Source organism: Heteronotia binoei, chromosome 2 (genome assembly GCF_032191835.1).
Source record: "Heteronotia binoei isolate CCM8104 ecotype False Entrance Well chromosome 2, APGP_CSIRO_Hbin_v1, whole genome shotgun sequence".
NCBI lineage: Eukaryota > Metazoa > Chordata > Lepidosauria > Squamata > Gekkonidae > Heteronotia > Heteronotia binoei.
Window position 1 is genome coordinate 43,921,004 of NC_083224.1, and position 19,178 is coordinate 43,940,181.

The 19,178-nt window shown below is 43.1% G+C and overlaps 1 protein-coding gene across 1 annotated transcript in view; it reads right to left on the reverse strand.

Moving 5' to 3' along the window:
• Positions 1-4,455: 4,455 nt before the first annotated feature.
• Positions 4,456-19,178, reverse strand: part of SDC4 (syndecan 4) — a 30,377-nt gene continuing 15,654 nt past the window's right edge. Inside the window, exons 2-5 of the mRNA XM_060230900.1 lie at positions 13,381-13,525; positions 11,655-11,695; positions 9,676-9,868; positions 4,456-7,323 (exon numbers count right to left, since the gene is read on the reverse strand). Of these exons, the coding sequence (XP_060086883.1) occupies positions 7,172-7,323; positions 9,676-9,868; positions 11,655-11,695; positions 13,381-13,525 (531 nt within the window). The 3' untranslated portion in view covers positions 4,456-7,171. The remainder of the gene's footprint in view (positions 7,324-9,675; positions 9,869-11,654; positions 11,696-13,380; positions 13,526-19,178) is intronic.

A 19,178-nucleotide genomic window follows, 5' to 3' on the forward strand; every position in this document is an offset into this window, starting at 1 on the left:
GCTCATGTGTCACTGTGGTATACTTCTGTGCTCTCCGTCACAACACTCAATGCATCTTGGGCCTGCACTACTGTTGGCCTTGTCCAGGCTGCAGGGGTTGGATGTAAACCCAGCTGGGGGGTGACATGGAAGAATCCAAGGGAAATATGCCAATCACCTCCCATACCATTGACAACTAGGTGCCAGCAAACCCCTGAAGTACTCAGATGATCCATGAGCAGGATACACCCCCCTTTTTAGGCAGCTGTGATTAGGACTTGGGAGATAATGCTTTCTCCATACTATTTGCCCAACCTCAGCCACATACCCCTTCTGAAAGTTGTGTGTCTACCAGGAAAACAACATTTTTGTTCCTGCGCACACAGCCACACAGGGCAATAGCAAGTGCATGTGAGAGTTGTTAATACTAGCTTGGAAAAATTCTGGTGACTGGGGGTGACGTTTGGGAAGAAGACAGTGCTCAGCAAGGACATAAATTCCATAGCATCCTGCCTCCAAAGCTGCCATTTTCTCCATGAGAACTGATCTCTGCAGATCAGCTGTAACTCCAGGCCCCACACTGAGGTGTTAGTACCCTGTGTGTGTGCATGTATACCACTTCAGACTAATATTAAAAGAACAGCATAGAGAGAATAGAGTTGAACCCACCTCCCTAAAGATTCTCACCCACCATCCTTAAGCGTTTAAATACATTGCAGCAGATACTGTAGCAGATTTCTTGTATATTTTCAACTTTGGCTCCCTAACTAGTTTGCCACACTAACTCTTGACCATCTTCATAAGCCTAGCACATTATCCCATATCAAGGGGAGGTGCCATAACTTAGTGGTTGAACTTCAGCTTTGAATACAGAAGGTCCCAGGTGAAGTCAAAGACCTCCACCTGAAACCTTGGAAAGCTATTGCCAGTCAACGTAGACAGACAGCGCTGACATAGATAGGAAAGGTCCCCTGTGCAAGCACCAGTCGTTTCTGACTCTGGGGTGATGTTGCTTTCACGTTTTCATGGCAGACTTTTTACAGGGTGGTTTGCCATTGCCTTCCCCAGTCATCTACACTTCCCCTCCAGCAAACTGGGTACTCATTTTACTGACCTCAGAAGGATGGAAGGCTGAGTTAACCTGGAGCCGGCTACCTGAAAACCCAGCTACCACCAGCGATCGAACTCAGATCATGAGCAGAGCTTAGGACTGCAGTACTGCAGCTTTAACACTTCCACATAAAGCTACTTTATATGTTCTGTACACTTATTTTCTGATAAGTAAAGGGAATTATCTGAATTATCCCTCCTCCCCCAGCCATCAAGGTAGATAAACTAAAGTTGACTTCCACACCTTGGACAAGGCCACATCATAGCTCTGATGAAATTTGAGTCTTCTATAAACAAGCCAAAACTCTGGTGACTTAGTACAATTTGGTGATTATGTTGCTGGAATACTAATAGCTTCCCAATTACTACCTGTTTGCAAGGCTGCAGTGATAATGCTCTAAAAGATGCTGGGACTTTCTTGTGAACTGCAATGCACTTTTAAGACGGCTGCCTCTAGCATTTTGACTGCTAGGCTGGAATCTGCAAGGGTATGAAGTTATTTTCTGCAGAGTGGGAAGATGCCATGCATTTTCTTCCAAAAGGAGCTGGTCCATGCCAGTTCAAATGCCAGCGGGTGAGAATGACATTATCTTCCGTCTCACAGATCAGTTGTGGGGAAACCAGGCATTGGAGTTGCAGAGGCGCAATCTGTTGTAAACATGCAGCTAGTTTATAGGATACAGTTTGGAAAGCAGCAGTGCAGAAGCTTTGCTCACTGGATTGTGGCAAGACAACCAGAGGTGGTCTCAGCTTGCTGAAATGCCCCCTAACAGGCCAAGATACCCACAGCTTTCTTTGTGCCTTTGTGCTTCTGTTTCTCTGTTCCTTTCCATGCTTTGGAGCTTTCAGACAATTTCTTTGGCTCAAAAGCAGAGCTGAGCCTGAATGGGAAGCCGCGTTAGTCAGAAAAACAGAATACTCCAAACTGTAAAACAAGGTCTTGGCTTTCTCAGACCTCCTGAGGTACAAATCAGAGCCAATGCTATTCACAAGGAGGGGAGACTTCTGGGGAAAAAATCTACTTTCCATCTCAAATGATTGTTATTTAAAAAAAAAAAGATTCATGAGACTAAAACTGGAGACTTGAGTGTTTTTGATGGAAGCAGGACACCAAACACTTATCTTTGAATGCAGAGGTGTCTGAACGCCCTACTCACATCATATACTGGTATGAGGTGACTGTTCATATGACAGTTTAAGATTCCTACTGTCTCAAGGTTAGTTCATCATTTTTTGTTAAATTACCAGGCTACGGAATAACAACCTTCTCCCTTCACAAAACCTCCAACATACGGAAGAGGTACATTGCCCCTACACATGGACTGTCCTTTAAACCCAATTTGCCCTTATGTTTCCTAGCCCAATATTCACAGATATGTGAGATGGTCTCAGTTCTCACCATACTGAAACAGACTAAATAGCAACTATTGTCAAGGATTCTCCTTGCCATGAGCACTTCCATATTGATCCAGACTATTGTAACACTGTGCTTATGCTGCTAGAATAGCCTGCTAGCTAATCAAATGTGCTATGTTTGTGAAACTTATAAGTAGCCTTTTCTCACCCTGAGGTATGTGGTACACCTTGGTGTCAAGGTGAACTACTCTGAAACTATCACTTTTGGTTGCAGCTGGTTTTAACTGGAACTTGAGCTAAAGGGGGTATGTTTCATTGGTAGAAGAAAGGCGTTTTTTGCTCAAATGACTAACAGTCTGGATCAGCTAATATATCTGTCTGCACCTTTAGTTCTACCAAGACATAGTCTTGCCTTGTAACATCTTCATTCAGTGAATAAAGCTATCTATGATTCAGCAACCAGAGGTCATCATTAATGAAGACTGTGCAGTACTTGACAACTATTAAGTTTTATCGAGAACTAAAAAGTTACAATAGTAGTCACCACACAATCATAGTAGTAGATTGGACACCAGAAAGAGAGGTGTTGCTTTGGAGTGAATTGGACTAGCTGCTGTCACCTTATTTCCACAGCCACTTTGGTTTCACTCTGCTCCTCAGGAAGAAGCACAAAGTATGTTTTTAACCAGCCTGAGCATACAAAGACATAGATCAACTGGCACCGCATAAATGTGACATCTAGTTGACAGCCCTATGTTGGACAAAGCCAAGGAACCAGACTCAATTTAAACAATTTAAGCAGCCTTTCCAGACAAAGGACCCAAAGAAGTGCAATCATGTGACAGAGGCACATGATGTGAAGAAAGGTCAGTCTTTGAAACTGCCTGTGCTAAAAGGAAATCCTCTCCACGGCTGAGTGACCTTGCCTGCCGTCCTGCTGTTACTCTCAGTGTGCATGCCAAAGCTGCGGAAATACGTGCATTGGCCCAGTCACACAAAATGGCAAATGTGTGCATCAGGAGGCTAACCTATAGTGTGCTATTATGCACACTGCTGTAATGCTGAAATGAAACATCAGAATGGATTTCTGTCTCTAAGGTATGGGGGGTCCCTGGCTCTAAACAAGAACAGCCCCTTGAACTGGGTCCACAAGCACACCACCACCATTAAGCTAGTACACTAAGAGAGACGGTGTTATGCAGTGGTTAGTGTCTGACTAGTAACTAGGAAACCTAGGTTGGAATCCCCACTCTGCCATGGAAGCTCGATGGTGACTTGGGGCCAGTTACACATTCTCAGGCTAACCTATCTCACAGGGTTGTTGTAAAAATATAATGGAAGCCAGGAGCTTGATGTAAGCCATTCTGGAGACTCACCAGGGAGAGAGATGGGAAATATATATGAAGTAAATAACTAAAGATGGAGGCAGAGAAAACATACGTAGGCTAGTAGGTAGGAAGGAGCAGAGAAAACTGGAGATATGGTGGCTGCTGTGAGGAGAGAAAGAGGAAATAAGTGTAGGGGAGGAGAGGACTGAGATGCCCCTGCAAGCCCTTGCAGGTTCCCCACTATGCAACTGAGCCCAGCCTGAACCTGCTGAACTAGCACTACACAACTAGGCTACTTTTCTGGGGAGAGGCTGCCAGAGAACAGGAGGAAAGGTTGAAGACAGATGTGGGTGGGGGAAATAAAGGTAGTTTGGTGGGGAGAAAAGGAAGCAGGAAAACAGAAAGTTTGAGGCCTTTCAATAAAGGGGAAGAGGAAATAGTGGGAGATAAAATGAGATAGGAGTTCCCTGCAGATTCCCTGCTAGTAAATTTTTCAAAAGGTCACAGCCTTATTTTTCTTAAGGACATCTTCGTCTCAAGCTTCCTCATTTCAGACAGACATTCTGTGTACTTATGAAGAGGTTGCTGGTACTACAATGATAGAGCTTTTAGGATCTCTTGTACTGATAGATAATCCCCCATCAGTAATTGGCAGTGTTCAGTTAATCAAGACAGAAACCAGTTTTAGAAAGTACCTGTTTATTTTATCAAATCAGTGACCATGAAAACAAAGAGCAAATATACAAGAAATCTCATCCAAGCAACCAGAAGCAGATACAGGATTCATGTTTTCCAGGTAACGGCTATAGAAAAGTGTTCAGTATATTATTTCCCCCACCAAACAGCTGGATTGTTCCAGCAGCAAAGTTTTTAAGACTTATGCTTATGCCAAAGCAGGATCCTTCACACAACTTTTATTCCTCACCTCTTTCATCCAAGCAGGTTTACAAAAACAGATCAAGTCAGGGAACAACGTCACTAAGAAGAGAACACTTCTGGGATAGTTTCTATAGACTGCTATAATTAAAAACACAAGAGCCAAGAAGCCGCAAAGACAAGTTTTAAAAGTTACAGCTCAAAGCCAGGATTCCATAAGAGAAATTCAAGATTATGTCAAGATCTGTGTAGTTTAAAGATGATCTTGCACAATGCAAGGCTTGGTCAATTCACACTACCTGTTGTTTGGAAATTCCCTTTTTGAAAAAGTTGGTGAGGAATAAGAGGATTCAACAGTGTCAAGCTGGACCCTCAAAATGAACTTCATAAGTGACTAATATTTCCTGGGACACCCAATCATAACTTCATCATCACACACATACAGACAACTTGATTCTGTGAGTCACTGAGATGACACAGCAGGTGCCATGATACAATGGATACAATGCAAAAAGCACTGAGCTACATCCTCCTTGTGTATCTCTCCAGGACATTAAATCCTCCCCGGTGCAGTAGCAGCAAGCTGACCCCTGCATAGCACAGGCATGCCATCTGAAGGCTTCCTTACTGCTCTGCCAGAAAGAAGCAAGCAAATAAGTTGAAGCTATGGCGACAATGTGAACCTGTAGCAGCCGTAACCAAGGAGGAATCAATATTCCCTTCGCTGTGCACAAGTATAGTCAGCAGCAGTTGGGTGGGGGGAGAACACCACCATAGCCTTTCTTCCATAAAAGAGTAGTAGCTAAACCTGCAGTTTTGAATTGTGAAAGCCAATGGCCTCAACTAATTCTAAAAGTAAAACTAGAAGCTTAATACAGTATTGTCTTTTTTTAAACATTAATGCTGAGAGCTGTAAGCATTCATACTGGGTGCCTCCAAAGTTTTCTTGCCATCACCTCTTGAGCCAGCTCAGATACATCTATAGGTGAGAGGCAATATGTGGCCCAGATGTAACCAAACTTCCAACAAGGGAATTCATTCTGCCCAGGCAATAGACACAAGTGCAAGCTTTAGACCCCACCCCAAGCCCCCTCTAGTGAATTGCTCAGCTGCCATTAATTAGCATCAATTAACATATGTGATGCAATTACTGCATTCAGAATGTGAAGACATTAGATCAGAGACAGAATAACCATTACCCATGCAAGAAGGATGCACAAAACCCATTCTGGTATTTACTTTTATAAAAATTGTGCACTTTTACTGAAAAAATATAGTTCTATAGCACTGATAATATATTACAAAGCTAAAAAAATGACCCCCCCCCCTCCAATTATTCTAGTCATGTACAAAGAAAATCTGATTTTGCATATAAACATTAATTCTAGCAGAGGTTATTGCCTTCGGAGTACAATACACAGAATAAAGCTTAAATAGTTTTCACAATCATTAGGAGTTTCATTATATTAGTGTTTTACATATAAAAAAGAAGTTACCAAAACAGAGCAGCCATCTTAGAAACTATAAATAGTTCTATAAAAAAAAAATCAACACACACACAGCTTTGCTTTTATTCTGGAAAAAATATAAATATTTTCTTCTCAACTGCCTAGGGTAACAAATGATTGGAGCTTAGAAACCTGTAACAACCTGCAGTTGCTGCTTCAGTTCTGGCAATGAGCAATATAAGATATGCCATGTACCTCTAGAGATATTTCCAGCCTGAAGAAATAAGGGATCAAAAATCAAGTCTTACAAAAATTACAAAAAAAGCATTTTATTTGAGAATATTTTCTACAAACTTGTATAGGACCTTGTATAGGCAAGCTATTATTTTAAAGGTGTTTTTCTTCCCCTCCATTAAAAAAAGTTCTTCAGCTGGAGAGTGGGTTAAAATTTGCCTCCCCTCCCCAGCCAGCCAAAGAAATTTCTGTTGTAGCTACCAAGCTTTGCTCCCCCTCAAAGAAGAGTTTGCTTCTTCCCATGTAGCTGTTTCTTCCAACCCTGATGTTAGATAGAGATATTCAACAGCTCTCTATCAGGACAAAGTTACTCTGTAGTGTAGGAGATTGCATAAATAAAATCTTTTCAGAAATGCCTTGCACAACTGGCCTGCATCAAGACAGTCTTTTTTAAAACAACCAGCTGAACTGAATTTATACCTTTTACAAAGCAAGGCAAGTTGGATCACAGCGGCCAGATGCATACTGCTTCCTACTAACTTGCTCCAGCCAACCAAATATAAAAATTTGGCAAATTTGCTTTGCATTTTAAGAACATACATGTACCGCTGCCCCACCCCCACCCCAATGGGGTTCTCTTTTATATACTGCTCTTTTTTGCTTTGTGTCCTCATTAGTTAGTGGGATGGAAAGGGCCACAAAACAGATTTTTTTAAAAAAAAATCACTTTGACATGAGATCCAAGGATAGGCATTTGTTCAGAGCTTCTTGTCTGCGGTCCAAAAGCTTTTTACAAAGTCTGTCTCTGTCTCCCAAGTGGGTATGTGGCATTGGCAAGCCTTAGGCGTAGAATTCATTTGTAGGCGCTTTCTTGTAGATTGGTTTCTTGCCAAGGTCGTAACTACCCTCATCCTTTTTCTTCATGCGATAGACTAGGAGGAGGACCAGGAAGACAGCAAACAACAACCCGACTGCCCCACCTGCAATAAGAGCTGGGGGAGGGAGGAGAAATAGAGTTAATCCACTGGAAAGTACAGCCTTTTCATCCATACATTTAGCAAAATTCATACCACAACTTCCAAATCTTAACATGTGAATAGTATTGAGCCTCCCTGCTGCTGACTTGCTGACAACTGCCAGAACTAGAAGCAATTTCCATCGAGCTTTAGTTCTATTTATCAGATTTTGCATCACAGGACATGACCTAACACAGTTTCTACCGATTAAGGCAGGCAGAGATATTTTTCCCTGATTACTTCCAGCTAAAATGGACAACCTCTCAGTCCCAAGGAAAGCAAGGGCTGTTTTTTTTTTTTTAAAAATGCTTATTTTTAAAAGCTCTTAATGATTCCCACTAGAAATCAGAATGAATTAGCATTCCTGCTAGGGATGAGCACCAGCACCTAAATCCAGATTTGGAATTCAGATCTTTCAGATTCAGAATGTAGAAAATCAGGAATTTTCCAAACTTCATTAAAATCAATAGAAATGACCATTTCCCACTTTTGTGAAGACCATTTTTTACATTTCCCTCAGCCTACTGACAGTTTTCCAGTGCCCATGCCAAGGAACTGAGAAGATGTAGCAAGTGCACACAGCAACAGCCACTGCTGCCAGGAAGCAGTGCCAGATATGAGGAAATAGCTGCAATCTGGGTATAAACCTTGAACAGTACAAATGCCTCCAGGACAGCACTGGGCATGGGACAGTGTAGCAAAGGACAGCTGATACTGAAGATAGGGCAAATACCCTGGGCAGAACAGGCAGGCTGGAGCAGCAGTTGCAAGCAGTCTCTTTTCTCAAGCAATCAGACAAGGCTTTCTGAGGAACTGGCTTCACTTCCTTCCTCTTGCAAGCAACCTAATCTGTTTTTCATAGGAGTCAATGGGCCTCTAAATATCTAGAGCTATAAAATTCAGAAATATTTGCAACTTCCCCAAATATAGCACTATTTGGTGACTCCAAATATTTCCTAATCTAAATTACATCAGTTCTTACATTATATACACAATGACGCTGTGGAAACAGAAGGGGATTTTCCCATGCCAGTTACTGCCAGCTCTCCTGAGCTAGAGTTCACATTTCAGAGAATTTCACTATTAACCCATTAGATCAAGCAAAGTATTACATGTTTGGTTATCGTTTCCCTACATATTTCTCATAAGTACTATGAAACCAAGCAGCCAAAAGCAACAGATTTCAGCCGTGGGTCATGAGTGCACTCTGAAGGCAATCTTTTCCCCAGTGAGAAAGGGAAGTGTCAAACATTCTGCCCCCTCCCGCTCAGCCCAACAGGATTTGTAGGTCGCTGGCCGTAAACAAAATCACCAGGGTCAAGGAGCTGCAAGGCCATGATTAGAGAACCATCCCAGTATGGAGCCAGTGCCTCTCTCTATCAGCTAAAATTTAGAGCATATTCAGAGTGCTCTCATGTAAGCCAATAGGGAAACCTGACTAAAATGTAGGTTTCCCCCACACACAAAAAAGAACTTCTGCACAGATCCTCTAAAATAACTTGTCCCCAACTTCATATTATTATTATTTATTCAATTTATAAATGGCCCAGTCCCTGCTACTGCAGGGCTCTGGGTGAGGTACAGAAGCATTAAAAACATTTGCCAAATAATACAAAGAACAAAACAGAAATGCAGACTGCCAGCCACTCTGCAGGGAGAGGGGCAAAGCAAGCATGAAGAACAGAGGAGGCTGCCAGCCAAGATGGAAACCATCACTTTCCTCAACTAAAGGCCTGGTGGAACATCTCTGCACTGCATAAGGTCCCACAGGGCCCTGATGGAATTTGGCAGAGAGTTCCACAAGGTTGGGGCCAGGGCTGAAAAGGCCCTAGTCGAGGACAGCCGAGTAACTTTAGGGCTGGGGACCACCACCAGATTACTGTCCAAAGAGCATAACACCTCCCAGGAACATAATATGCATGGCAAAGGAAAAAACTAAACAGTAATAAGTAAGATTTAGACTAAAACAGCTGGACATGTTCTTTATTTTTTTTTAACACAGGACATGGAGTTCCTTGGCTTCCATTCCTATCCTGCTTTCCCTATAAGATTCATGCGAATGTGATAACTTGGGCCCAAGTTTTAACATGGTTAAAATGTGCCAGCTGCTGGTGTCCACTGTTTTAAAGGTAGTTTATCAGGACCCTCCTTTCCCTCCGGCACTTCCTCAAATATGAGCTCTCCCTATTATCCATGGAACATTCGTTTTTGACTCAACACCAGTGTCCTTTGCATTCCTGATGAACATTTCTCCTGAAAGAGGCATTTACCTTCCCATTTTTGTGCCAATGTAGTTTTAAGGCAATATGAAAGGTTTAGAGCATTTACCTGCAAGGACTTCTGTTCTCTCAAAGACGCTGCCAGTGGCTGTGCTGGCCATCGATATCTTATTGGACACGTCTTCTTCAAGAGGCACGTCTTTCTTGGGAACTATAATTTCATTTCCTTCCATAAATGGTTTACTGCTGTCCTTGTCCTGGCTGTCCTTTTTGGTATCAGGGATGTAATTGTTCACAGACTCCTGTATAAAAGGGAAAAGGAGAACTGGCCTTTTTAGCATGCAGCAGATGGCAACATGCCCAAATAGAAAGAAGGCAAAGCTGTTGGGCCCATTTAGAAATCAGTGCATATTTCCCTTGCTTGGAAATGATTATTGCTAGCAGCATCCAGAGGCAACTGTGGCCAAGCTGACCTGCAGAAGCTGACTTGGCCAAAGGGCAACTCTATGCTGGAATGAGTGCACCGGTTTATTATACAGCATGACAGCATCTACACCACATCCACTATATACACATGGGGTTGGAATAACAGATTTTCTACCATGTCCAGCTCCACTCCATGCTGGAGCACCCACCGCACATGACTTTTGTCCTCAGAGGTCCTTTGAGCCTCAACCAGTGTTCCCTCTAAGCTGAGTTAGTGTGAGCTAGCTCACAGTTTTTTAGCCTCTGGCTCACCCATTTTTGTCTTAGCTCAGGAAAAATGGCACCAGAGAAAATTGATTTATGCAGTAGCTCACAGCTTCAATGCCAGTAGCTCACAAAGTTGAATTTTTGCTCATAAGACTTCACAGCTTAGAGGGAGTATTGGCCTCAATATAGCCTTTACAGGAGTCAAAAGGGATTTCTCCTCCCAACTTCAGCAGTGGAAATACTGCCAACTAGCATGGTACATGCCATTTCTGTTGTTGTGGAAATACAACTAAAAGAACCCCAAAAGGTAACTCAGAGGTCTTCAGCATATATCATGCCAAAAATATTGCATATAAATTTAGCCACCACTTCTCAATTCCAATTTTCCAAGTTATTATAGAGGTCTGATTACACATTTTGGTAGGTTTAATTTCTGGTCTCTTCAGACTATAAGTTATAAAATATACTAGGTTGTCTCAATGCACATATACAGACAGACATGTTTGCTACAGCAGGGGTAGGCAGAAGACCAGTCATTCTCCTCCTGAGCTGCTGTAGTCACTTTCTTATCCTTTCCTTTAAAAGCTACCACAATAGCTTCTCTCCTCTTTCACTTCTGTACAACAGAAGAGCTGGTTTTACACCCCACCCTTCACTACTCAAAGGAGTCTCAGAGCAGCTCACAATCACCTTCCCTTCGTCTCCTCACAACAGATGCCCTGTGAGGTAGGTGGGGCTGAGAGAGCTCTGGAGAACTCCTCTTGAGAGAACAGCTCTGAGAGAACTGTGATTGACCAAAGTCACCCAGCTGGCTGCATGTGGAGGAGTAGGGAATCAAACCCAGTTCTCACAGATCAGAGTCCACTACTCTGAACCACTACATCAACCTGGCTCTTGGAGGAGATGCACACACACACACCCCTTTGGTCTGGATAGGAAAATGACAGCACCTTTTCTCTTTCTCATCAGCCTCTCCTCCATCAGGTACATAGGCATATATGCTTGTTTCCCTGTGTCAAGGCTGCTATTTGCCTCTTTCAGAGAAAACACACAGGCAACTATATATTTTCCCCCTGCAGGGCAAGAAAACAATTTGGCAGGAGGAGGGGTGCTTTGGGGAAAAACAACACTAGGGGAAAGTTTTCTGTACCCTAGCAATGCAGACCTGTTCTGAGATGCTACAATTTTTGTACAAGATGCCATTCTGTGACTGGCTCCACCTATCAAGTCATCTATTTTATGAATGGTAGCACCCACCAAGGCTCTTTAAAAAAATTAATTGACTTTCAGAAACGTGACATCTGACCTCCTTGGTTCTACAGTGTGTTATGTTACTTCACAGTTGCTGCTTTACTGAAGGGAATACATCATGCAGAATGCATTTTAAGTACTTACATCAGAATGGGCAGGGACTGAAGACAAGACATCTTCCGTATCTGTGTAGCCAGCAAGGGGGAAAGGGGGAGAGAAGAATTTTAGCAGAATGAATATAAACCGCAGCAATTTACACCCTCTATTAGCTTTATTTGCTACAATCATAGGGTTTGTTTTCCCAGCCTATGTCAAGTTGCACATAGCCACAAAATGCATGTTCCTTACCCCATAAGCTCCTTCCCCCACTCCAACCTACTGGAGGTGGCTCCCAGCAGTTGGTGACGAGGAGTTGCACTACAAGTCTACACAGTGTGCAGTTTTACTTGCTTTTAAGAGGAGCTGCCCTCTTTTCAAACACCCATACCTTGGGGATAATTGGCTCATGAAAAAAAACACCAGATCTGCCTCAACTTGTCTTGTGCTAGTTTTAGAGCTTGTTTTCCCCCCCACTTGAGAACACAACGTGCAAGAGGGCAACAAGTTCCTGAAAGCCTATGCTAGGATTTTTTTTTTTTTTTAATGGCATATATGTTGACTGGGGGTAATAAAGAGAAGGACAGAGCTTTGGTTGAGATACAGTAATCTGAGAGCAGCCCAATGAACATCAGAGAACGTCTCCCTTAAATACATTATCTCTCAGTTGGGGACAGGGGATCTGTCTTTACATCCTTGGCACCTTGTGCTTAAGTTATCTGGTCTACGTCGAGTTCTTCCAGCTAATTTGAACATTTTTTTTCCTAGGACTGGTTGTTTCAGATCTTTTTATCCCCCAGCAGTGGGATTATGCAGAAGAGGAGTGCTTGGTTCACTTTTAAGGTAGGAGCATCAGAAAGCTGCACTTGCCACCACTCCATACCACAACTCGCACCCACATTCCCCTAGCTAAAGAGCTATTCTGTCCACTACCCTCCCAACACAAAACTAGAACTCTTGCTGTGATTACCTAAGCCAGCTGTCCCCAATGTGGTGCACTGTAGCACCCACCAACACCTTTCCTGAAGCCTGCCAAAGGTGTCTTTAGAAAGTATGCAGGCCAGGCCCTCAACTGCATAGCCCAAGCTAGGCTGGTCTCATCAGATCTCGGAAGCTAAGCAGGGTTTACTCCAGCAAGTACTTGGATGGGAGACCTCCTTGGAATACCAGGAGTCAAGAGGACAGGGGCAGGCTTTAATCACCCACCTCTCTAAATATTCTCCAGGCCCCTAGTAGGGGTCAGTCACCAGAGGCTGACATGACTTCCAGGCGCAGGCACACAAATACAAAAATACCCCCCTCCCCCCAAAAAAGAGCCTGGTGGGGCTCTTACTCAGCAAGGTTTCAGATTGGCTGCACAATTTTTTTTTAAATGGTGCTTTGGCAGCAGTTGCCAACACAGCACAAGGATCTTCACTATGTAACTTTAGGCAAGCTGCAGTGGCCATTTTGTGGCTGGTTCCACCTTCTGTGATAGCCACTTTGTGGTAGCCATTTTGCAGCCATGCCCAACATGATGTGTCAGAATTCCAAAGATGCCCACATGCTCAAAAAGGTTGAGGACTCCTGTCCTAAAGTTAAATCTGACCAAGCAGTATTCAGCAAGACACTTAATGGGAAAAACAAAACAATATGGATGAGAGATGCATTCAGTTTAGGTTTATCAGCTGTGGTCTACTACTAGGCAAGAACACTACAGAATAACACACACAAAAAAAGGCTACTTGGCTTGAATTAGTAAGTGAAAAATGAAGCACCTCCTTCCTTAACATACCGTCATTATCTCCTGAACCTGATAATTCATCACCACCTTCTTCATCAATTGTGAAGTCAGGTCTTGAATCTTCATCATCTGGCAAGTCACCAGATGCAAATTCCTCTGGATAGAGCTGTGGGTCCATCGTCTCTGTTTCTCTCACCTTAGAAAGGAAAAAGCAGAGTCAAAGATTAGCAGATCTGAGTGACCAGAGTGCAGGCAATTAAGTCTAAAAAAAAAGGAACCAAGAGATTCAGGGCTGCAGCCTTTGTAGCCACACATGACCCAGAGTTCACCGTACCTGTTCTTCATGCCTGCCTGCAGCAGAATAGAGTCAGGGGAGCTGCAGTTATCTCATAGATAGATGCTGGGGGTGGCCAAGCAAATAATTGGTAGAGCATATTGTTCTACTCTAGTGGCATGCAAATACCTTGAATTAAGATTCAGTTGCCAGATTATCATCGGAAGGTAGCACCTGTCCCCCTAGGAGCCAAGAGACAGCTGGAGGGAACACAGATGCTTTCTTGGCTGCCTTGCAGGAGACCTCCATACTATAACAGGCAGGGAGAGAAGGTGAGTGAACAGGAACCAAAGGGGGTGGGGAATAGAGGCTGTGTCTTTCTATATCAGGTAGACTTCCATCTTGCCCATATCACCCACGAGCTGAACAAACTTCTAGCTGGTCTTCCCCACCCTGCTGATGCTTCAAGCCAGCCATGTTTAAAGTGGCATTGTTTGCTTCACTAAGGCTTTTGAATTCAAATACCATCATTACACAAAGGCTGGAACTGATAGGTTTGTTTGCTTCCCCATCTGAAAATTCTGCTGACAGAGGATCAAAGGGTTGGGTTTTTTTTAATAAACACTAACTCACTCGAATTAAGTGCTCCATCAAGAACATACAATTTAAAAAGCAAACTCAGCAGCTGTTTTTGGAAATAAAAACTCCCCTCAATCCTGGAGCCCAATACAACGACAGATATGGGCATTAATACACCACCAGCGGCAACAGATAAGCTGGTCTATAGTACATAAAAGCCAAAGTGACTTTGCTGTGGGTCAGATGTCAGATTGATTTCATCAAAACCCATTTGCCTCAAGCCTCCAAAGAATCAGAGTTTAACTCTGAGACCCAGGCAGTTCCCTATTTCAGTTCAGTACATCTTGGCATATCAGTACTGCCAGTAGTTTACTGTTCCAGAATCACTAAGTTGCTTGGTAGTTTGAGACCTCAATTCGAACTGGGAGCATGTGGTTGAGAAACTAGCACTGTCCTACCGCAAGCTATCTTAACATGCTGACTAAACAGCAGCAGCCAACTATTTAGAGCTTGCTAAAAACAAAAAAATAATGTTGCATAAGGCAGCTTTGTGCTAGAAGAGCTGGGTTCCAGAGCGGGTTGCCTGAATCAGTGGCACTAGTTACAGGGGGAAAAGACTTCTGCCATTTGATACCAAGAAGTCTTGTTATGTAGCTCTAGAAGATCAGATGCAAATACAAGTTCAGCGCCCATTTCAGAAGGCGCAAAGTAGATCAGGCAATAGCAATAGACCAAAATTGCTTGGATCCCCCCATTTCTGCCCATGCTCCCCAAAGGCTTCTTGGTGTGGCCGCTCCTCCTTACAGTCTTGAAAGAAGGTTTTGTCAACAAGGCCATGCAGCAAGTTCTAGAGACCCGACACAGAACCCTTGAACAAAAATTCTGCAAGCAGGGTAAAACGTAAAGAATACAGGCATTGGATGGTGGGGAAAGAAGAAAGAAAAGAGAATGAGCTGTGAGTCTACATTCTGCAGTAGACTTTTGTTCTCTTTGTAGGGCAGACAGAAATAAACAGGTGTTGACTGCTGAGACACACCTATATGCCAGCTCAGACTGTATTCACTGCAATGAATCACAGATACGACTTTCCTTTGTGCCCATGTTTCCTGACAAGAGGCTTGAGAGACCAAGCAGGAGGGACAGTAAATGGCTGAAAAGGAATGGGCAGCAGAGGATGAACAAGACAAGAGTCAGTCATGGAGACTAATTTCTTGGGTGTTTTGATTAGCTATTGCTGGAGTATCAGAACACAGAAGTACTTTTATGACTGAATGTTGTACCAACAAAAGGTTTTGACTGGGGTGGGGGGGAGATAATATAGTTAGCCATTAAAATTAACAAACAACCCATTTGTTTGCTCTAGGAATCTGGTTCTCCTAGATTCAAAGCCTGCTCGAGTCACTCTCAGTCTTCCGGTTCCCCCATCTGTAGATTGTTAGCTATTAAGAATGTATCCTTTATAAGAAAGTTTTAATAGATGAAGACTTTAACGAGCAGGGCAGAGAACAAGGAGAAAGGCAGCTCCATTTCTGAACAAAAATGTTCGCCGCAGAAGTCACTGATGGGAAACAAGACAGTTTGAAAGGACTCAAGGAAATCCAGATCAACCCTGATAGGAAACAGGATCCACTCTGTATCATTCACAGAGCAGGAGTTCATTCTAAATCTCTCCCCTAGCTGGGGCCTCAACCACAGCTCCCAAGGAAAGAAAGCCCTGCCATGCCCTGAGGGAGGAGCAAGTCCAGCCTCGCACAGCAGCCTTATTTCTTGCTCACTCAAGGCACAGCCTGCTCTTTAAGGCAGGTTAGCTTCCAGACTGTGTTTCCCACATACGCTAGGTTAAGCTGGCCTGCAGTGATTCATACATAGCTCTTTCAGAGGCACCAGATCTGGCTCATGGAGAACTGCAGATCAAGTCAGTGGTAAGTGTATTTCATACAAGTCTGCACCAATGTACATTAACACTGGGATGGGGAGAGGACACCCATACTGCTCCGTGAGCAGGCATTTCTTACAAAGAGGGCTGTAAATAGGCAATTCCATCCCATGCTAAAACAGACATCTAATTCCTGCCGCCTTTCCTTCTTCCCCCACATCAAGAACCGACTGGAGGTGACTCACCTCTCGCTATCCTATTAAATATGGCCCCATTATGGTACTGTTTGCAAACTGGTGTGCACATACACTGAAACTTTATTAATCTGTTTAATCTGCCATATTCCTATAGACGCAGTTCTTGAGGAAAGCCCTCTCACACATTTTGCTGCGGGAAAAATTAGTTAGATGGCAATGGCACATAGGGGACCATTTTCATCTCTCCAGGCTTTGGCATCAATTTGACAAATTATTCAGCTAGATTCCTCTCCCTTGCCCCCCAAAAGAGAGATTTCTACTACTTTTATCGAGCTTGAATTCTGATTTTCTAGTGAACCAATATTTAACGCATTCTAAATCCCTGATAGGGATCTGGAAGAATTTAAGAAGATTTTTTTTTTTGGGGGGGGGGGTATTTACGTGGTAGAAGGACTGAGCTGCATGGCCCCCTGGCCATGACCTAGCTTATCTCTAAAGTCTCCCATCTCTGGAATGCTGACTTCTTAAGTTTTGATTCCCCCCCCCTTCATTATTCCATCACTATATATGAACCAGAACAGGCTGGAATGCTTCTCATAATGGACAGATTTTTGACCATGAAATTATGGCAACATACACAAGCTTTGCTATTAATATGCTCCCTCTGGCAGAATCCTTTAACTACAGATGCCTGTCACTTTGACGTTTAATCCATTTGCAGCATGTTTTCTGAGTGTTAAGCAGCTTTTTACGCAGAACGGGTGTCAAGAGAGATTTAAAAACACATCACTAGGAAGAAAAGGGAGTGAAAGAAACAACATTTCTAGTCTACAAATTTCATTCTCGGCTGTGGGCCACCAAGTATGCATAAGTACACATATACACATAACTCTTCACACTGCTAACCTGATGTAGTGTTGCAGCACTGTACTATTGAGCACCATGTCAATTAATTTGCACTAAAACAGGGGTATCAAATATATGACCCACGGCCAAAACTGGCCCATCCAGGGGTCCCAACCAACCTGTGAGCAACTGGTGTGAGGGTAGGAAGGCAGGAGTCTGCTCAGGGAGCAAGTGAGCAGGGAGCATAGTGCTTCCCACAATGCTGCTCTCTCCCACATCCTTTTTTGCCACACAAAAAAAATGTTCTATGACATTAAGAAAAATCCAAGGAAGATCAAGCAGCAAAAGGGTGGGGGGGGAGCAGCAATGTTTGAAATGACCACAACTCTTCAGAGATGGCTCATTAATGGAAGGAAATTCACTGTCTGAAACCCCCATCCCCATATTACTTCATTCAAAATCAGGTTGACAATGAACAACATCCAGTTTAGAGTGGTAATGTGAAAAGCACCATAGGTTTATTGATAGGTCCGACCTTCTGGGTCACTACTACAAGTCACTACTGCAGACCCAAGTTCCGTAGCATAAGTTCCTTACAGGCTTCTTCAAGGGCAGTAGATTTTGCTCATTGCTATTCATTCACCAGCATGCAGATCAATAGGACTGAAGATTCAGAGCTTACCAGAACTTGCCCTTGTCAGGATAATATACAGGAAGTAAACAGTCAAAACAACTCAAGTGACATATTCAAGAACAAGTGTAAAGGGCACTTAATCCCTTGGGAAGGGTGTACAATGTATATTAGAAACTTACTTGCAGCCTATAATTGGTCTTCTCAAACATATGGCAAATATGTTTCCATATTAACACATATTGGACCAAAATCTATATTCAGGAGGGGTGCTTTTTTGTGCCAAGTGTGAGAAACAGGCAGAATAATCATTCCAGTTTTGCCTGGGTTTTGGTTTTATTCAACACTAGTCAGATTAATGTGCAAGCAGCTCCAAAAGGGTATAGAAAATATTCGGCCAATCGCCTGTGTGGGGCCAGGCAGCTTTAAGAGCCACTTAGTAAAGGATATTGATTTTAATGGCCTTTATGATTCTTTGTCTCAATTCTTTAGCATGCTGGTTCTTGACTCTCTTCTGACTCATACAGAAAAGGAGGAGTGGCACCCACTGGCTTCAAGTCAACACACCCCTGCCTCCTCCCAGATGGACTAGAACTGTCCCATAAAAGGTCTGACAAGTGTACCCTTCCTTTGACTAGCTTCCAAGCGTGAACTTGTGTTTACAACCTTTGCATGATTCTATTAGCCCATACTTCTGTTAGTTTGTGCCATCTACATTCAAGTATTGCATCCTATCCTATTATGATTTGATGGGCTGGCGAACCTAACTGCTACAATGAGTATGTTACTTGCTTCACTGTAGTAGCCCTACCAACAATCTTATATATTTCTCATCTTTTCCCATCCTAGCCATTACTCCATCCTTCCCCCATCTCCCTCATAGTTTTTTCTTCCTTTTTAACTTTCCAATCTGTGCATGCCCACTGTTCACCAACAGACAACGCAATCAGCTTTACGTATCTCAAGTTGATTTTCTTGTACATACATCTTTCTGTTTACTCCCTAAGATACAAGACCGCACAACATTAAATTCACAACCACTGCTGTAAAGGTAGTGATACCAAGGACACCCCCCATACACACTGCATACTACATTTATTCTAATTTAACAAAAGGGGGGGGGGATTAAGTTTGTCCCAAAACTCAGCAGCCCAAAAATCACAAAATGAAGCATACCAGTACTATACTCCAGTTATATACAGACAGACACTCAGTACTTAATCTCTGCTACTATAATGCCTTAAAGATCCCGATGAAGTGATACTCTCACAGATATGGATGCTTAAGGATATTTCCCTGACCAAACACATTACAGTAATAGTAACCAAAGAGCAATACAGCAGTCCCCTAAGAACATTTCCCTGAGGATAAGCCACACTGCACAGTCCCTTGTAGGATTCGGAGCAGACCTGCTCAGGATTGCTCTCAAGCAGGGCTTTTTTTGAA